The sequence below is a fragment of the Achroia grisella genome, unplaced genomic scaffold (assembly GCF_030625045.1).
Source record: "Achroia grisella isolate CSIRO2021 unplaced genomic scaffold, CSIRO_AGI_Agris_v1 utg2183, whole genome shotgun sequence".
Classification (NCBI taxonomy): Eukaryota; Metazoa; Arthropoda; class Insecta; order Lepidoptera; family Pyralidae; genus Achroia; species Achroia grisella.
The window spans coordinates 962,804-982,501 of record NW_026712719.1 but is presented as its reverse complement, the minus strand read 5'-3'; the positions used below and the strand labels follow the sequence as shown (position 1 = coordinate 982,501).

The 19,698-nt window shown below is 34.3% G+C and overlaps 1 protein-coding gene across 1 annotated transcript in view; it reads right to left on the bottom strand.

The window, feature by feature from the left end:
* Positions 1 to 19,698, bottom strand: part of LOC131842435 (atrial natriuretic peptide-converting enzyme) — a 121,125-nt gene that overhangs the window by 24,411 nt on the left and 77,016 nt on the right. The window contains exons 9-10 of the mRNA XM_059190967.1: positions 18,951 to 19,092; positions 17,374 to 17,558 (exon numbers count right to left, since the gene is read on the bottom strand). Of these exons, the coding sequence (XP_059046950.1) occupies positions 17,374 to 17,558; positions 18,951 to 19,092 (327 nt within the window). The remainder of the gene's footprint in view (positions 1 to 17,373; positions 17,559 to 18,950; positions 19,093 to 19,698) is intronic.

Sequence of the window (19,698 nt, the reverse complement as noted above, 5' to 3'; positions counted from 1 at the left end):
TAATAATAAACAAAATTGACTACTCACATTCAGCATCTCGCTGCAATATTGTTCTCTAGCTTTTGGACAAATATTAGGTAATTTACAAATGCGATTACTGCGAGAATAGTAAGTTACTTATTACGGAGTAAAGTAATATACAGGGTGTATTTATATCACAAAAACGTACTGTTTATGCTATTTTTTATATAGGGGAAGTATTAGATTAATTAGTAGAAAAATATAAAAACAAACTAACAAACAAAGCAAATCCGTATGGAAGGTAATACCAAACAGCTCTCTGGTTCTTCTCAAATGAGATATTGCGTGAAGATAGAAATTCAATATGCAATTTGTTGAATGGGATAATCAGCAAAGTACCACGAATGAAGTACTCGTAGATTTGCGAATGGAGATTAACAGGAAAAAGTGGAGATATCGTATAATTACATAGCGATTGGAATAGGGGCTATTTGATTGTTAATCGACGGCTGATTGGGGAAACGCGCTCCTGATTGCTGACTGTATTTTATTTATTGTTTTTTTTTTTATTATTCTTTATTGCACTATAAAGAGTGTACAAGAGGCGAGCTTAATGCCATATGGCATTCTCTACCAGCTAACCTTTGGGTAGAACTAGAAAGCGTTGTAGGGCAGTAATGGCAAAAATTTGTGATATTAATACTGTACTAAATAATATATATGTATAAAATATAAAATAATTAGGCAAACAAAATCTATGTACATATATAATTTATGTTATATAAATATAATATATACTTTAAACATACACATATATATATATATATATATATATATATATATATTGAAATATATAAATTATAGTTTTTACTGAAACTGGTATCGCAATAAATGATGATAAACCAGGACAATTTACAAAGCGCCATCTAGTTCCAAGTTACGCTGGGTTTGTGTTATGTGTACTAAACAACTGATATAAATACTTAAATGCACTTATATACTGTTTTACATTTGACGCGGTCATTATTTATACGTATAATTAGTAAAAATCACGGAATCTTACCACGTTTTATATTTATTTACGATGACGCGTAAACTGATCACAGTTTAACCGTGATCATGGCCGTTGAAACACTGCCGAAATATCGGGAACTCAATAAATAAATATAAAACGTGGTAAGATCCCGTGATTTTTACTAATTATACGTTTAAATGCATTTTTTTAAGTCATACGTAATAAATATAGAAAACACCCAAATCATTACAAAGAAACATGCTTATGAATACAATTAGCATCGTCGAGGAGGAATCATGATGAGATGCCATCATCGAAATTAAAGAGATGTGTGAAACAGTCGTCGAAATTGAAATTTAAAATATGAAATCATTACATAGTATAAAACAAAGTCGATATCGCTGTCTGTTTGTCCCTATGTACATATGCTTAAATCTTTAAAACTACGCAATGTATTTTGAAGCGGTTTTTTTTAATACATATAGTTACAATTCGAGAGGAAGGTTTATATGTATAATTCATGTACACATAGAGTTATTCGAGAGGAAGGTTTATATGTATAATTCATGTACACATAGAGTTATTCGAGAGGAAGGTTTATATGTATAATTCATGTACACGTAGAGTAATTCGAGAGGAAGGTTTATATGTATAATTCATGTACACCCGTGTGACGCCGGGGTGGGTAGCTATTTAATATTATAAAAAAAATTAACAGGCACTTAAAAAAAATATGACTGACAAGACAAACAGTGAAGTCTCGGAATTTGTAATTTGTGATATAATTTTAGAGTTCGCTATAAAAAAATATAGTATTTTCCAAGAGAACATGGTAGCTCAGCCAGTTATCGATAAAGAATTCACTCCAAACATTCTAAGAACCAACAGACCCCTGTCAAAACCTTTGTCGCTATGGAATTTAATAAAAATTTAACATTACTTATTGCCCGTTAGCTAATAAGATTTATGTAGCACACACATTCTGTTGTAACGCCAAATAATGGTTTTATTTTCATCCAACACTGGCTATTTCCGGCGAGTTTGCTTACGTGAATTGTGTTTAGGAGTCAAATTAAATATTGTAATCTTAGATTGAATACACTCTGAATACTTCATAGTAACGAGCTCCATTAATCGTTTCTTTGATTTTTCTTTATTAACCAGATTTCGACATAAATGTTGTATTAAAACTTAAAAAAGTAGAATAGAAAACATGTTTATTCAAATTAACTTAATTTTAAACATATTTGAAAACATTTAAAACAATTTTAATTATAATTTTTTTGTAAGAATAAATAATAAGATTTATTTTCGGACAAATTAGCTAACGTAAAATTTGTCTATGACCCTAATCTAGGGGTTGTGAAGTCAAAGCGATTAGTATTTTTTTTACGCAAATATTATACTTTTGTATTATTCGTGCTCATACAATTTTATAGTTTTTTATTGTAACATAATTGTATATATATATATATATATATATATATATATATATGTATGTATATTTTATATATAATGATTATTATATAGTTATGTGTATGTGTATATGATATGTAAATTGTACATCCAACAACTAATTGTTATACCTCGACCAGACACAGTCTAATCACTCCTCTCCATCCTAAGGTTGCCTGGAAGAAATCGCTATTTAGCGATAAGGCCGCCCATTGTGTCCTCTATATTATAATTATTTTGCTATTATTTTCATATTTAATGTACATATTAATTTATGTAATTATTCTTTCTGTGAGAGGAACAATAAAGTGTTTTTTCATTTCATTTCATATCATAATTGTTCCGTATTCCGAACCTCTTTAGTCTAAGCAGGTTGTATCACCGGCTTTCTTACTGGAGCAAAGGGCGCTCGGTAATACTGGCCATTTACATATAAAAACATGTGGCCATTTAAATTTAAAAAAATGTTGGTATACGAATCTTTTTTAATTAATATATAAAAGAGTATTATTCTTGAAATACTAGCTAGACATTATTAAGTTACTGTAGCCATAATGTAGTAGCCCAAACGTGCCAATGAGGAAGCCCTTGGCAAATGCGGCACCCTGATTGGCCCGTTTGAATTGGATCAAGAAGTGGTCGTATGCCAAAAAGGTGGATTTGTATAAAATCGTGTATAAATCGCATAATCGCATATAAAAACATGTGGCCACTTAAATTTAAAAAAAAAGTTGGAATACGAATCTTTATAAATTAATATATAAAAGAGAGAGTGGACTATATTTATTGAAAAGAAAATAAGAAAAGGAAGTAAAAATACGATTTCGACCTGGAAGAACGTCTTCCACACTAATTACACTAATTATTAATTTGAGTTTCACTCCTAATACTAGCGAGCGTACACCGATAGCGCAACCGCTGTATTGCAAGGAGATCCAATAACCACATACATAAAAAAATAATAGAAAATTCCAATAGTCAAAACCATCAACTCTGTAGCGAAAGCTACACTTGACAATCCTACATTCATTATAAAGATCCCAACGAGCCAAGGTAGGTCAGGTTACTAATAAAAAAAAACATTTAATCGGATAGCATCCCTCTTATGTAGCCCCTTAAAAGTACCCTTAGATTAGATTCGTAAAAATTAAAATAACTTTTTTAATTGGACCATCTCGTTTAAAGATAAAGAATCATTCATTTCGGTTGCAGTTCATCACACAACTCTTGTTGTGATAGCCATACTAGCTGCACTCGCGACTTTGTCCGCGTGGAATTTAACTTTATTTTTATAAAATAAAATAATTTTTCTAAAATAAAAGTAGCCTAAGTTACTCCTTATTACATCAACTACCTGCCAAAAAAAGTCCCATCAAAATTGGTCCAGCCGTTTCAGAGATTAGCCGGAATAAATAGACAGACATACAAAAATTGTAAATAATGTTATTTTGGTGTATGTACCATATTTATATTCATATGCATGTAGTAAAAAACGGTTATTTCAATATTACAAACCGATACTCCAATTTTATTTATATGTATAAATTGTGAATTTTATTATATTATTATTACAACAGATAAGATAAATATTGTATGTAACATTACATACTATTATAGTGACAGCGCGTAAATTATAAAATAAAGTAGAATCGTGTCATTTTACTTTATTTTAAAATTTTATTTCTTAATCCACAGATTTTATTCTCCAAAAACACGTTTAAAATTTAAAAATTATTATATCACTCTATAATTATGTCTTTGCTCTATAGTCCGATCTCCGCCATTTTGAAATAATTAATTGTCATAAAAATGGCGCCAATGCACGTATGATTGAAGTACGCGGGAATTCGTTCACTAGCGGCGCGCGCGTTTTTTCTCGTTGTTTTTGTTTACACTTACATGCCATTATTTTGTGCGTGAAAGTAAATTCTCGTGTCAAAGAGTGTACGTGTAAAGGCAGCAATTGTGTTATCAGATAACCCTGTGGTGTACACTTGTTTTTTTTTATAATCTTGTTACAGATTTTATGTACTATATTCATTATTCACTAGATTTTGCCCGCGGCTTCGCTCGCGTTAATTTATCTCCTTAGGGGTGGTATTTATCAAAATACTTTCTTAGGGGATGCCTACGTCATAGTAGCTTTATGCATGCAAAGCCTCAGCCTGATCGGTTTAAATTTGACAAAATTTCATACAAACTTTCATCCTCTATTTTATCCTCTTGGGGGTAGAATTAATCAAAATCCTTTCTTAGCGGATGCCTACGTCATAACATCTACCTGCATGCCAAATTTCAGCCCGATCCGTCCAGTGGTTTGGGCTGTGCGTTGATAGATCACTATGTCAGTCAGTCATACCTTTAGATTATATATATTTAGATTTTTAATGTATTATTATTTTGTTGATAGTTCAAATAAATGATTTACCTATCTTGCTATCTGTGAGGGAGTTGTTGGGGGTGATAAGAGGGAAGTATAAAGAACCCTAAAAATACATTTGGTTGCGTATTTTATTTTCTATCGTAAAAAATACGAGCTTTGTATGAACGATGGAGCGATAGAATTAAATCGACGAAACTTATTATGGCTATTACAGGTAATGAGGTTGTGCCACCGCGGTGTACCGCCGCCTTTATTTACTGCGGCATACGATCGTTTTTCGCCTGACAATCTTATTTCGTTTGTAGGTGCTTATGAAAGCCTAACGTAAAGGATTTTTTATTAGTTAATTCTGCTCTGATTTAGATTCTTTTAATTAAAAATAACATATTGATCCTACCTGTTGACCCCTCGGAAGAGTAATGGCGTATATTAATAGGATATATTTTGTTTGTTTGAAGTCTGTTTGTTTGAACGCGCTAATCTCAGGAACTATAAGTTTGAATTGAAAAAATATTTTTGGATAGTCCATAACATTACGCTACGACGCCCCTTCATGAAGGTGGGCAGCATGTTAGTGGGGACCCGGGCCACAAACGCCATGAAACCCCCCACTATTACCCCTTTTCGGAGCGATGTAGTCAAAGAACCCTAATATTCTACGGAGAAATGGACCTATAAGTACAAATATTTCAACTGCGATACTCGAATCCTCAACCTTGGAAATACGAGCCAAGACTTCAAAGTCTATACACTATCAAGGCCATCAAGTGAATGTTCAAACGAACAACCAGCAAACATCGTTACAGATAAAATTTAATAGCTAATTATCAAAGGACAGCGTCAATTTAGAGAAATTTTCATGGAAATAAAAACATTTTCCGATAAATCCGGAGCAAAGGTACACAAAATGGCCTTTGAAGATTCTATAAGAGGATTTGACGAGAATGAAATAAAATGCTCGCTTATTTCGGGAGCGGCCTGCTTTTTATAATATTTGCTTAGTTTCATTTCATAAATGCTTTTAATAATTTGTAAAAAACATCCATTTATGATGTTGTTTGGGTAAAGAAACATAAAACACACGTTATGTATGGTTAATTATGTACAATGTTAGAATTTGTAGAAAGTCTTCTGCGTCAGTTCTTATTCTTACTTTTTCTGCCCCAAAGAAGCATGGTTTTAAGCTTATTTTAATTTTAATAATAACTATCTGTGCCCGCGATTTCGTCTGCGTGGAATAGTGACTTGGATCAAATAAAGAAAATATATTTAGTTAGATTATAACCCAAAAAATTCATCATTCTACTTAAAAACTGATGATATTTTCATAAAACCTTTCATTTTCGCTTTTAATCCTTTACTACCCTTTTTCGGACTAAAAAGTAGCCTATACCCTTTCTCAGGGTCTAATTCTTGATAAATCATAGAGGTATTAGTCCTCAAGAATGCAACACATGAGACGAAGTAACATATCACTTCGTAAGTACTCGAATCTGGGTTTCTGGAGGGCTCGTATTGGTTTTCACCATTTCCCGTGGAGACTTTGGTCTGGAGCCCAGAAACCAAAATGTTTTTGACGTGTATTTCAGTGGAGGGCTCGTATTGGTTTTCACCATTTCCCGTGGAGACTTTGGTCTGGAGCCTAAAAACCAAAATGTTTTTGACGTGTATTTCACCGCGACTCTTCTCGTTACTTGTAACCCGAAAGTTGCTAGCTACTTCGCCTAGAAGATAAGCATGACTATTCAAATCTTGTGTACACTCAATGCGAGGTTAGATGACAATGATTGTTTATGTGTAAAGAGAGTGTTGATGTACGTTGGCAAGTAGTCCCTTAAACCCTAACACAGGAGTCAAAATTCTCGGGAACTGCTCGGAGTTTCCCTTTCTGCCACATGATGGACCCGTATACGTATAGTCAATTCACAGAATGCTAAGAAATTCGTCTTACTTTCTAAAAAGAGTCAGTTAGAGTTCGTATAAATCGTATACACGATACGTTTCTACGACCGGTCCGACTAATCGCGTGATATCGCTTCGTCTGTAGCCGGCTTTAATAAGAAAGGAAATTGTTTCTTGAATTAGAATGCTAAGATTTCCAATCTGTTATCCGCTCTACAAGTGTTGTACTCTCACAAAACCACCCAACTCGAAACTTTACAGAAATTGTATTTCTAACGAAATTTAATTATCTCTTACGCGGTTGCACAGTTTTAAACAAAAATATAAGTACAGGCGAGTTTTAATGTAATATAACTTCATATTGTATATTTATCTATTGGGCTGAAGTAGAGACTTTCTGTTGTGAAGTTTTGAAAACCAAGTTTGAAGTTGAAACTCATTTAGGAAATTTAATACTGATTTTGGTTTTCAATAAAATGGCTTATTAAAGTTGAATTGTATCGGCTGCTACCACCGATGCCAACCACTGACTGCTCTTATAAAGACGAATATAATTTATTATATTTTATGATATTAAGTGTTATATAAATATATCTATACATGTGTATAATCTGTTTCTTTTTTAATTTTTTTTTATTATCTCAGGACAATTCACACAGCGCCATCTAGACCCACGTTAAGCTACCTAAAGCTTGTGTTATGGGTACTAGATAACTGATACAAGTACATAGATATTTTTTTTTTCGTAAATACATACATATTATACATAGAAAATACCCAGACCGATACAAACAATCATACTCATGAATACAAATGTTTGTGCCGTGCAAGGAATCGAACCCGCGACCATCGGACGTAAAGCGGTGTGCTAGACCGCTATACCACCGAGGGCGTCAAATATTCAGACATAAATGTCATTCAATCATGTCAAAAGATCATAATTATGTCATACGTAAGTGTGTTGCCATCTTTTTGTGATTCCCAAATAGTGTTGTGTTCCTATCGGAAATTAATATGGATTACCGATTTTTATAGGTTCCTCAAATATAATGAGTGGATGTTTATTTAAAACGCACGAAAAAAACAACTTGCAGGTTAATTAGTGTCTCGTAGTGGACACAATGGAATTTGTCAATAACAAACTCTGATGCACAGTTCAACAGTACATTTAATTTTGTCTTTTAGTTTTTACAAATAATAAATTTAGAACAGCAACTATCCGTGGAACAATTAGAAACAGTAGTGAAAGTAGATAATAATATCGATTAACTTGAAGGTATACAAATAATAAAAATTATAACGCCTGTTCAACGCAATTAGCAAAAACTACGGCTACAATGTTGGCTTTAACATAGACTCCCCCCGTTGAAGAACTATTCTTCAACTATCTTCCTCGGTGAGAAGAGGACAGAGGCGAACAAAGGGACGACGGTAACATCCTGTTGCTGTTTTCACGTCAGCAACGCGAGAGATTCCATCGGCTCCTGGATATAATTTTACCACACGACCGGTACGCCAGCACAAAGGAGGAAGAGACTCCTCTCGTAGTAAAACCAGATCACCAATCTTTAGCCGAGTTGTATCCAGTCTCCATTTAGTCCGTACTTGCAGTTCAGAAATGTATTCATGTTGCCATCTTCGCCAGAAATGTTGCCTAATTTGTTCAAGACGTGCGAAACGATTAAGTCCACTTTCCTTTTGTTCTTCCAAAGCAGGAGCTGGTAAAGCATTCAGTGGTCTTCCTAGAAGAAAGTGCCCTGGAGAAAGGAAAAGGAAGTCATCAGGGGACGGGGATAAAGGGCACAATGGACGACTATTTAAAATGGATTCTACTTGTGCAAAAAGTGTCGAAAGTTCCTCAAACGTCAAATGCGAGTTACCCATGACGCGTCTTACGTGGTATTTTGCACATTTTATGCCACTCTCCCAGATTCCGCCAAAGTGAGGAGCGTAAGATGGTGTAAAAATAAATTTAGTGCCTTCCCGAGATGCAAACTCATATAAACCTTCATTGTTATTCTTTAGAAAATCATTAATCTCCTTAGCGGCTCCAACAAAATTGCGACCATTGTCCGAAAATATTTCCGCTGGCTTGCCGCGACGACATATAAACCGACGCAACGTCATAATAAAAGCATCTTTAGTTAAATCGCTTACGGCTTCCAAATGAACGCATTTATACCGTAGACATACAAATAAACATAAATAAGATTTCGATAATTTTGCTCCCCGTCCCTTACGATTTAGTGTAAAAAAGGGCCCAGCCATATCGATACCGACTGAGTTGAAGGGAAAATCTGGCATAATTCGCTGTAAGGGTAAGTCACCCATTTTAGGTGTCAAGGTTTTTCCTTGTACTCGTCGACAACGTACGCACTTACGCACGGTAGATCGTGCTAAATATCTGCCTTTAAGAGGCCATACAGTTTGTCTAACTGTTGCTAAGAGCAGCTGGGGACCAGCATGCATGTTGCGAATATGCTCCGCCTTAAATATTAATTGACATAAATAATGTGACGAATCTAATAATATTGGGTGACGCTTATCATACGAATAACTTGAAGCATTTATGCGCCCACCTACACGTATTAAATTATTTTTATCAATGAATGGTGACAATGATAATATATTCGATTTTGAATTTAATGGATTTCCCTTCGATAACAATTTAAATTCAGTGGGAAAACTTTCTTGTTGGGCTATAAAACATAAAAAGTTAAAAGAATCCTTTAATTCATCAACAGTTATTACACCAGATATTTTAGATTTAGGATTTTTTATATTATGTATGAAACGTTTAATATAAGCAACCGAATTTTGTAATCGATTAAGATTTGAAAATCGCTCCATTTCTATTATCGCATTCTTTACGTCGATTGATGCAGCCACGAGTTTTAGTTCAGGTAAATTATTAATATTGTTATGTTTCAAGACTGGCCAATCATCTTCATCCTTTAGTAAAAAATTAGGTCCCTTCCACCACATATCTGTATTACGTAGCTGACTGGCGCTCACACCACGTGAAATTAAATCAGCAGGATTTTCTGCAGTAGGCACATAGCGCCAAGAAGAGGGTTGTGAAAGTTCTAGAATTTCACCTATTCTGTTGGCGACAAAAGTCTTTAACCTTGAAGGGTCTCCCTTCAACCACCCTAACACGACACTGGAATCGCACCAATGCAACATTCGATTAGGAGTGTACCGAATTGATTCTGTAACTGTCTTAGATAATCGAGCTGCAAGAAGAGCCGCACAGAGTTCCAGCCGAGGTATTGATGTTGGTTTTAATGGGGCTACTTTTGATTTTGAGCACAATAAATTAATAGTTACTTCACCGTTAACACCTATACATTTTACGTACACACATGCACCATATCCTACCTGTGATGCATCACTAAAAGTATGAATTTCAATGAATTTTGGAGTGACACATCCGACATATCTAGGAATTTGCAAAGTGGAAAGAATTGATAACCCTTTAGTAAATTCCTCCCATTCGGCCTTAATTTTCTCAGGAACGGGTTGATCCCAGCTAACCTTTAATTGCCACAATTTTTGAAGTATTAGCTTTGGTTGCATTATAGAAGGGCTCAAAATTCCCAAGGGATCGAAGATTTTAAATGCATTAGACATGATAAAACGTTTTGTAATAATTTCATTAGGTAAAGGTACATTTATAGGGAAATGTAAAGTATCATTATTAGGATTCCAACCTAGACCGAGAGTACTTGACGTCTCACTGATAGTAAGGTTGTCTTGAGAGAATTTTGAAGAAATTTGAATAACATCTGGTAGGTTAGATTTATACTTACGTAACTTAAAGCAACCTTTACTTAACTCTTTAGCTACTGAATTTTGAATGTAATATAGTTGCTTCTTATCATTTGAACCCGTTATTAAGTCATCTACGTAGAAATCCCTTTGAATTATTGTTTTAATTACATCATCGGTACATTCCTCCCCAATTTGCCATAGACATCGCGTACTTAAATAGCTGGCACTTGCGGTACCGTAAGTGACAGTATTTAGTTGCATCGTTTTAATTGGTAATGACTCATCTTCTCTCCATAATATCAACTGCAGGTTTCTGTCATCCGGATTGACTTCCACCTGTCGGTACATTTTTTCTATATCGCCGGTGAGCAGATATTTGTACTGTCGTGCACGAACTAAGATAGAGAAAAGAGAATCCTGTATGTTAGGACCAATCATCTGTAGGTCATTGAGTGAGAATCCCGATGAAGAGGGTGCAGAGCCATCGAAAACGACTCTAATTTTAGTCGATTCACTTTGCATTTTGAAAACTGCGTGATGGCACAAAAAATATGATGGGTTTGGCAGATAAACAGGTGATTCCGAAAGATGACCTAAAGCTTCATATTCTCTTATGAATTCGACATATTCTAATTTTAATGATGGATTCTTCCTGAAACGTCTTTCGAGATTGATAAATCGTTTCTTAGCAAGACCGTGTGAGTCACCTAAACAATCAGGTGAATCTCTAAGTGGCAATTTTACGGAAAACCTACCAGTATTAAGACGGAGTGTGTGTGTCAGAAAATGATCCTCAGTAGCAACTTCTGTTGCACTCAAGGAACGCCTTTGGGGAAGCTCCTCCAGCTCCCAGAATTTTGATAGTTGAAAATCAATATCTGTTTCTTTAAGTGATGATTTGTCGACAACTACACTATTACAATGAATCTCATTATGTTTACATGTTTTCATAGGACCGCCAATCAGCCAGCCAAATACAGAATTATGAAGTTTTGGTTTGTTTGATCCTAATGAGGTTTGTTCGCACAATATAACGTCCCAAAAAAGATCAGCTCCAATCAACATATCGATGGGGCCTGACTGGTCAAAGGTCGGGTCTGCTAGTTTAATATGCGCTGGTAAATTTATACTAACTGAAACCCTTGGCAAGTTACCTGTAAGCACATCGAGAACAAGGCAATTTAATTTAATTTTGAAATCATTGGTCAAAGAATGTAATTGTACAACACAACTTTTGTTTATATTATTTAATGAATTGTTGCCTATACCGATGACATTCATGGTAATGGGAATTGAATTTAGTGATAATTTTGTATGCAAATTTTTAGTAATAAAAGAAGATTGGCTGCCTGAATCCAATAAGGCACGTACCTTAGTTGCCTTTTTAGTTATTGGATTCGAAACTTCTATTAGGGCAGTTGATAAAAGAACTTGTTGTTTCACTTCTTTAGAAAAGTTAACGATTGATTCTGCTTCACATACTTGAGCACTGTTGTTTGTAGTATTTTCAACTGAATGCAATAAAGTATTGTGACGCCCTTTGCATTGCTTACAGGGGCCCATTCGGCATTCATTAACCGGGTGCCCTTGTCGTAAACAATTAGGACATAGTTTATATTTCGAAACGTCAATAAATTTATCCTTGATTGATTTTGATTTAAAAACAGGGCAATCATAAATTTTGTGATTTTGACTACAAATTATACATAGCCATATTTTGTTTTGACTAGTAGTAGAAAATGATTTTGTATTTATAGTGTTTTTATTGTTAGTATATTTATGACTTGATGAATTATTTGATGATGAATTTGGATTATTATTTTCAAATCTATTTCGACGTGTAGATTCAAGAACAAACGCGCGATCAATTAAGAACTTCTTAAATTGTTCTAAGTTTGGTAATTCATCAAACGCATTACGCTGCTCTTCCCATTTTACAAGTGTATGATTATCGAGTTTGGATGAGATCATAAAAATAATAATGGTATCCCAGTGGTCGGTTGGTTGGCCTAAGCTGGCGAGAGCACGTAAGTTCTTAGTTATATGATCGACTAAATAACGTAACGAACCTTCGGATTCACGAGTTGCTTGTTGCACATTAAATAAGGATTTTAAATGGTGGTTAATTAGTAGACGCTTATTATTGTATCGATCATAAAGCAGTTGCCATGCATTATTATAATTAGCGGATGAGACTTCAATATTAGAAATGACACGAGCTGCATCACCTTCTAGGTAAGAGATTAAATAGTGAAATTTTTGTATGGAGGGGATGTGCTCATTATTATGTATTAAATTAATAAACGTGTCACGGAATTCAAGCCAACGAAAAAAGGTCCCATCGTATTTCGCAATGTTTAGCTGCGGTAGCTTCACCCGAAACTCATTCTGATCGAGACTGCATTGAGCTTCTTGAAACAAAGATTCACGGCGCGCTTTATCTTGTTCTATTGTTTTTAACTGGTTTTGATCCTCTATGATGTTTTTGGCAGTAGCTAAGCATAATATAAATTCCTGCTCAATGCACTCACGCTCATCAATCTCAGAATCTAAATTTTCCACATTGATTAATTCAATTTGAGTTTGCAACTCATCATATTTAACTGACAGACTTTCGAACTTATTAACCTTTAATGATAGCTCTGTTAATTCGATAGTAGTCAGTTTAGGCTGTCTTGTAATTTTATCTAAATAATTTTTAAACTTGGTGATTTGTCCTTTAATGGAACTGCGTTTAGTACACAAATCCTTAAAATCACAATTTTTGTACACACTAGTAGTTGGAATCTTGGATTCAGTCATGATTTCTTTAAATAACAATCCATACAAACTTGAAATTTATGTAAATATATCAATTATAATATTTAAGAAAGTTTGTTTTAAATATAATATTGTATTATGAATAATTGTAGGAAAACAAAATAATTGCCAAGCAATGTATGCACAAATTGACAGACAGACGTACTTGACAAGTCCTTAGTTTTATTCTGTATATATAATATAAAGTTATTATAGAAATGAAATCAATTACAGTGTGCACAAAAACAAAAAATAATAAAAAATATGAAATGTAATATTAATTTATCTGTTGACCTTACTTAAACTGCTTTAGAATTTAAATATACCTGAAAATTACAAAAAGCCTGATAGGAATGCGAAACTATTTGCTCTGAGCTTAATAAGAAGAATTGAAATATGTGTTATAAATTATAAATAGATAGGCTCACGCTCCTCGCCCGGCGACATCCAGATGTAAGCAGCTAGCTCTGATCTTAATGGCCAATAATAAGCTGTATATCACCAGTGTATCCAGCAACCTGGAAATAGTCGGCAAAACAATCTGAATATAGCCCTTAAAACGTGGCGAAAATACTTGTATAACCTAATATTTAATACATTTTACACATTGTATTTCATACGTTATACATACTACAATTTACTTAAGAAATAAATCATTTAATTAGCAAACATATACAAAAAAAATATATCTTTAACACTATATTTGAATAAACACTACATATGTTAACTGTTATATTTCACTAGGGGTAGAATTTTTCGTTTTATTTTTAGTTATATTTTATGATTTTAGTTAATACAATTTGCACAAGTAGTATATAGGATAGTAAATAGGATTTGATTCTTTTAGGATGTTTTAGTAACAGGTATAGAGAAAATTATTGGATATATACAGGGCACTTATCTGATTAAATATGCTGCGAGGTGATGCTTTTGATACTTCACTGCTCGGCGTTGGTTAATCACACCCTTTTCTTGTTTGATAATTTCCTTGAATTTTTTGAACTCCGCTTCAATTCACAATATGAATGGATGGTGTGCAATATAATATTAGTCTTGCTGATCACCAAGTAGATACGGTCATCAAATTACTTCTTCAAAATGGTGAATTTAGGCAGGCCTTTACTTCCAAGTTGAGTACGTGGATATTGTCCTGTCACGGTCGCCAATTTATGTCTCGTAGTGGACACAATGGAATTTGTCAATAACAAACTCTGATGCACAGTTCAACAGTACATTTAATTTTGTCTTTTAGTTTTTACAAATAATAAATTTAGAACAGCAACTATCCGTGGAACAATTAGAAACAGTAGTGAAAGTAGATAATAATATCGATTAACTTGAAGGTATACAAATAATAAAAATTATAACGCCTGTTCAACGCAATTAGCAAGAACTACGGCTACAATGTTGGCTTTAACAATTAGTGATCCTTTTGTGATAAGTCTGCGAATGAGTGGTAGCATAAAAAAAAATTAAAAAGAGCTTATATTAAATTTATTTTAATAAAGATAGAATATTTCTATTAACACAATATTAATAAACGTTTTAAAGGTTTTAATCATTATACAGTTTTTGTATGACGATAGACTATTAATAGAAATAATCTTTATTCAAATAAAATTTTTGATTCTACCACTCATTCGGAACCCAGACTCATCACAAGAACAATGAGCAAGAAACTTGTGTGTTGCTCTTGAATTAAAATTGCAATACACTTTTATAAAACATCCCGATCGATATAAACAATCATACACATGCATACAAATTTATTTGTGCCGTGCAAGGATCGAACCCGCGACCATCGGAATTAAGAAACCGTGCTAAACCGCTGGACCACTGAGGTCGTCAAATATTACGAAATTAAGAAATCTATAGAAATATATATCGTATATAAACGTTATTCAAAGACGACTATTAAACATAAAGCGCTGAATAAAGCATTCCGCACGGACGCAACGCGGTCAGGGTTGTCGGCGCGTCGAAATTAACTTAATTAATTTTCTAACTCCCAATTCAGGAAACTTTTTACTTTAGATGTTTTCTTAGACTTGCGGAAAATTTCAAACGGAATGCTAAATTAAACAGAGATTTGAAACATAGTAAATATTAGGTCTCTTATACAAGAATACAACAATAATAATATTAATCAAGTACAATTCAGACAGCGCCATCTAGTGACAACCTTATCAGAGCTTGTGTTATGGGTATTAGACAACTGACATAAACAGATAAATACTTGTTTTTTTTATAAATACATATATGATATACATAGGAAATACCTAGACTAATACAAATAATCATACTCATGAATACAATCGTTTGTACTGTGAGAGGAATCGAACCTGAGTCGGAAGTAAGGCGGTGTCTAAACCGCTAGGCCACCGCGATCATCAAATGAAGAATATTAGTGATATTTAATTAGGAATAAAATTAATATTTTCAGCTTAAAATCAGAGCTGTAGCTTCGGTTGCAGCAATATGCTGAATCCATTTTAGCAAATATTTTATAGTAGCATATTGATTTCTAATTGTTTTTTTATGTTGTTATATAATATACAGTTAGCTGTCACGCCATATGCTGAGGTCAGCCATGTTGCCATGTAGAAATAATATAAGATGAATTATTGTAATTGTTCTAAGTGTGTACGTATGTATATATGTATATATATATATATATATATATATATATATATATATATATAAATATTATTTTGGTTCGTTTTCTACGATTTTGCTTGTTTATTACGCTTTGTAAAACAGTTTCTAACAATTATTATTATTAAATGGTACATTATTTGTGAGGTGACAGCCCTGCAATTAGGTGGCATTATAAGCGGTCGAAATTGGGCGAGATTTAATAAAAGCCATAATGTTCTTGACGCAGCGGCAGGCTGCGCCACCCGACACCATATGCTCATAGCTTTAATATTTTTTTTTATAAACCAACAGTTGTTTTGTATAGGAATATTTTATGTAATTGCTATAATAGAAAGAGTAATGGGAAACTAGTGGACTCATTACTACCATGCCTGGCTGACAAAGCAAACAAACTGGCTTTTGAAAAAAAATATCAGTTAAGTTTCTTACCAACCAAGCTAAGAATTTTTGGACTACTCATATGCTAGGCCCCAGCTAGCCTTTACAGCTTCACCGGACGATAGGGGGCGAGTGCAGATGGCACTCCAAACCCGCGGAAGGACTTATGGAGCGGCTGAAGGCCAACTCCCGCCTGACGGATATGACTTTAGTCTGAGGGCACCGCGAGGGGTTCGAACCTCGGCTCAGGCCGTCGTAATTTCGATCCCCGTTTGAATTGGACGGGGGATCGATCGGAGGGGGATGCTGACAATGTAAACAAATTGGCTTTTGAAAAAAAAATACCAGTTAACTTTCTTGCCAGTTCTTCTCAGTTAAATTTGCATACTGAACTGGATGGTAAGGAAAAAAATATTAAAACAAAAAATGACGTGACGTGTATTAATACAAGCTTCTGAATTTCACTATTGCGCTGCCCGCCAAAACCTAAAATACCATCCTTCATTATCTGCTTCTTCCTTATCCCATTTATTTGTGGTTGGCGTAATATCTTTTCTCTTCCATTCATCCCTGTTCGCAGTCATCTCGTTGTTTACTTCCTTTCTTACCATCTTTCACACAGTCCATCCATATCTTTTTCGGCCTTCCTCTGCCCTTATAACCATACACATTCATATGTAACACCTTTCTTAAAATATTATCCTCGTTCCTACTCATTCCATGTCCATACCATGATAGACGATTACTCTTCAACCTCTCCGACACCGGCTAAAATACCATCCTTATCATCTGAATGATTAGCGGTCCTCCATCGAGCGTTTTTCCAGAAACTTCTTATCACGCACAACCACATGTGAAATCACCTTCCAGTAATGGTATTTCCGAACCGATTAAATTGAAACCTTTAAGAGATTATTCCTCCTTAAAAGCCCGGCAGCGCACTTGCAATTCCCCTGGTGTTGCGGGTGCTCATGGACGGCGGTAATCACTTACCATCAGGTGAGCCGCTAGCTCGTTTGCCCCCTACGTTATATAAAATAAAACTTACCATAATTTTGACAGACGAGGTGAACTTTCGTGGTATCCTGTCGACATTCCTTCAGTTCTTTCAGCAAACCGCCCTCGTTGAGTTGAAACGCGCGGAATGTTTGTGCGACGCTGTGCATATGCATACGGCCAGCCCTAGACCCCACGTGGCCAGGGACACTCACTGGCGTGCTTCTATTCACCCACCTGTTGATATTTTGTTTTATTTATAAAACTATAACTGAAATCTGATGAATTGCTTATTTGTAAAGGTTTGCGTAAACGGCTGAATGAAATAAGAAATTTTCACATTTATTAAATACTAGCTGTTCCAGCGACTTCGTCGGCGTGGAATTTAAGTTTAATTTTCTAAAATAATAGTAGCCTAAGTTACTTCTTATTACATCAGCTATCTGCCAAAAAAGTCGCGTCAAAATAGGTCCAGCAATTTTAGAGATTAGCCGGAACAAACAGAGAGACAGAAATTGTAAAAAATGTTATTTTGGTGTATGTACCATATTTATATACATATGCATGTAGTAAAAAAAGATTATTTCAACATTACAAACAAACACACCAATTTTATTTATATGTATAGATTTGCTAAATATATGACAACATACAGACAAAATAAATCCCCTCTAGGGTTAAATTACTAATTTTTTTCATATTAATTTAAAATGCTAAATCCACTAATATTAATTAATTTATTATTAAAAAAACAGAATATATCGCGGGCACCACAGTATTTAGTCTCAGGCTGGCCCGAATTTATGTCATGGGTCACTAGGCATCTGATTGTAATACTTAAATACATTTTTTTTATAAATATATACATAGAAAATGTACAGACCAATATAAACTACTCACTATACAATACTCACCGAGAGCATGTAAATAAATAAATAAACAATCGCACTCATAAATGTGCGATGAATCGAATCCGCGACCATCGGAAGTAAGACTGTACGCTCGAAACCATTGAAGTCATTATGAAAATAGAATAGAATATAGTCATAACATTTTTTTTTATCTATCGCTCATTCGGAAAGCTGTCTCATCACAAGAAGAACGACCAAGAAACTCGCGTGTTGCTCTTTTAAATAATCCTTGTAAGTTTACATTTACAAGTCGAAACGTGTGAATACAAACTGCCAAGCAGCACTAATTTATTTGGGTCAAATATAAATATACAATAAGATTAAATCAGTCGTAGTGATAAGAGCAGACCAGTCCCTACAAGCAGTATTTACAACACTGATTTAGTTTGTAACACTATGACTGATTTCCTCTTATTAATTGTTTAACCAGTTGGTTATATATTTAATATTTTTTCTATTTGAGTATTTAATTGAATTAGTGCTAATTGGTGGGTTGTATTCACACACTTAAACTTAAAAATGTAAAGTAATAATAAAGTTATTTAAAAGAGCAACACGCAAGTTTCCTGCTCGTTCTTCTTGTGATGTGTGCTTTCCGAATGAGCGGTAGATTAAAAAAAAGTATTGACTATTCAAATGTGCTTCAATGTAAGTTTATTTGAATAAATGATTTTCTATTCTACTAGATGGCGCTGTATTCCAAGTTTATGTTACTTACGAGTATCCAAGCATGGAGCAGAGCTTGGTGGCAGTGCTCTCGTCCAGGGTGGTGAGGCACGCGGAGAACCAGGACTGGTTGGCGGCGCGGTACACCTGCAGCTCACCGCTTCCCACATCTCCATTCATCTCGCTCAGTCTCACTGTTACAAACAATTTTTTTTATAATAATAACCCTGGTCAATTAACACAACAACGGAAGAAATCGCTATTTAGCGATAAGGCCGCCCATTGTTACCTCTATATTGAAATTGTTGGTTTTTTTTATTTTTAGTGTACATATTAATTTATGTAATTGTTAATTTCTTTCTGTGAGAGGAACAATAAAGTGTTTTTCATTCATTCATTCATTCACAACGCCATGTAGTCCCGCAGTAAGCAGAGCTTGTGTTACGGGTACTAGACAACTGATATAAGTACTTAGATATTTGTGTAAATCATATCAAGATACAAACAATCATACTCATGAATACAAATGTGTGCCGTGCGAGGAATCGAACCCGCGACTATCGGAAGTAAAGCGTTGTGCTAGACCGCTGGACCACTTTTCTTTAATAAGCGACGTATTGATGATTTTTTTACGCATGCAGACACTTTTGTCAGCTGTTGGATATCGCCACACGTACTTGGAATGGCAACTAAATAATAAATTCAGGATGAATTTAATGAAATATTTTTTGAGAAACCGTGTAATACGTGATGTCCGTTCAATGTATTGCGAAGAGTGAGTTTTCAAAATTCTAATGACA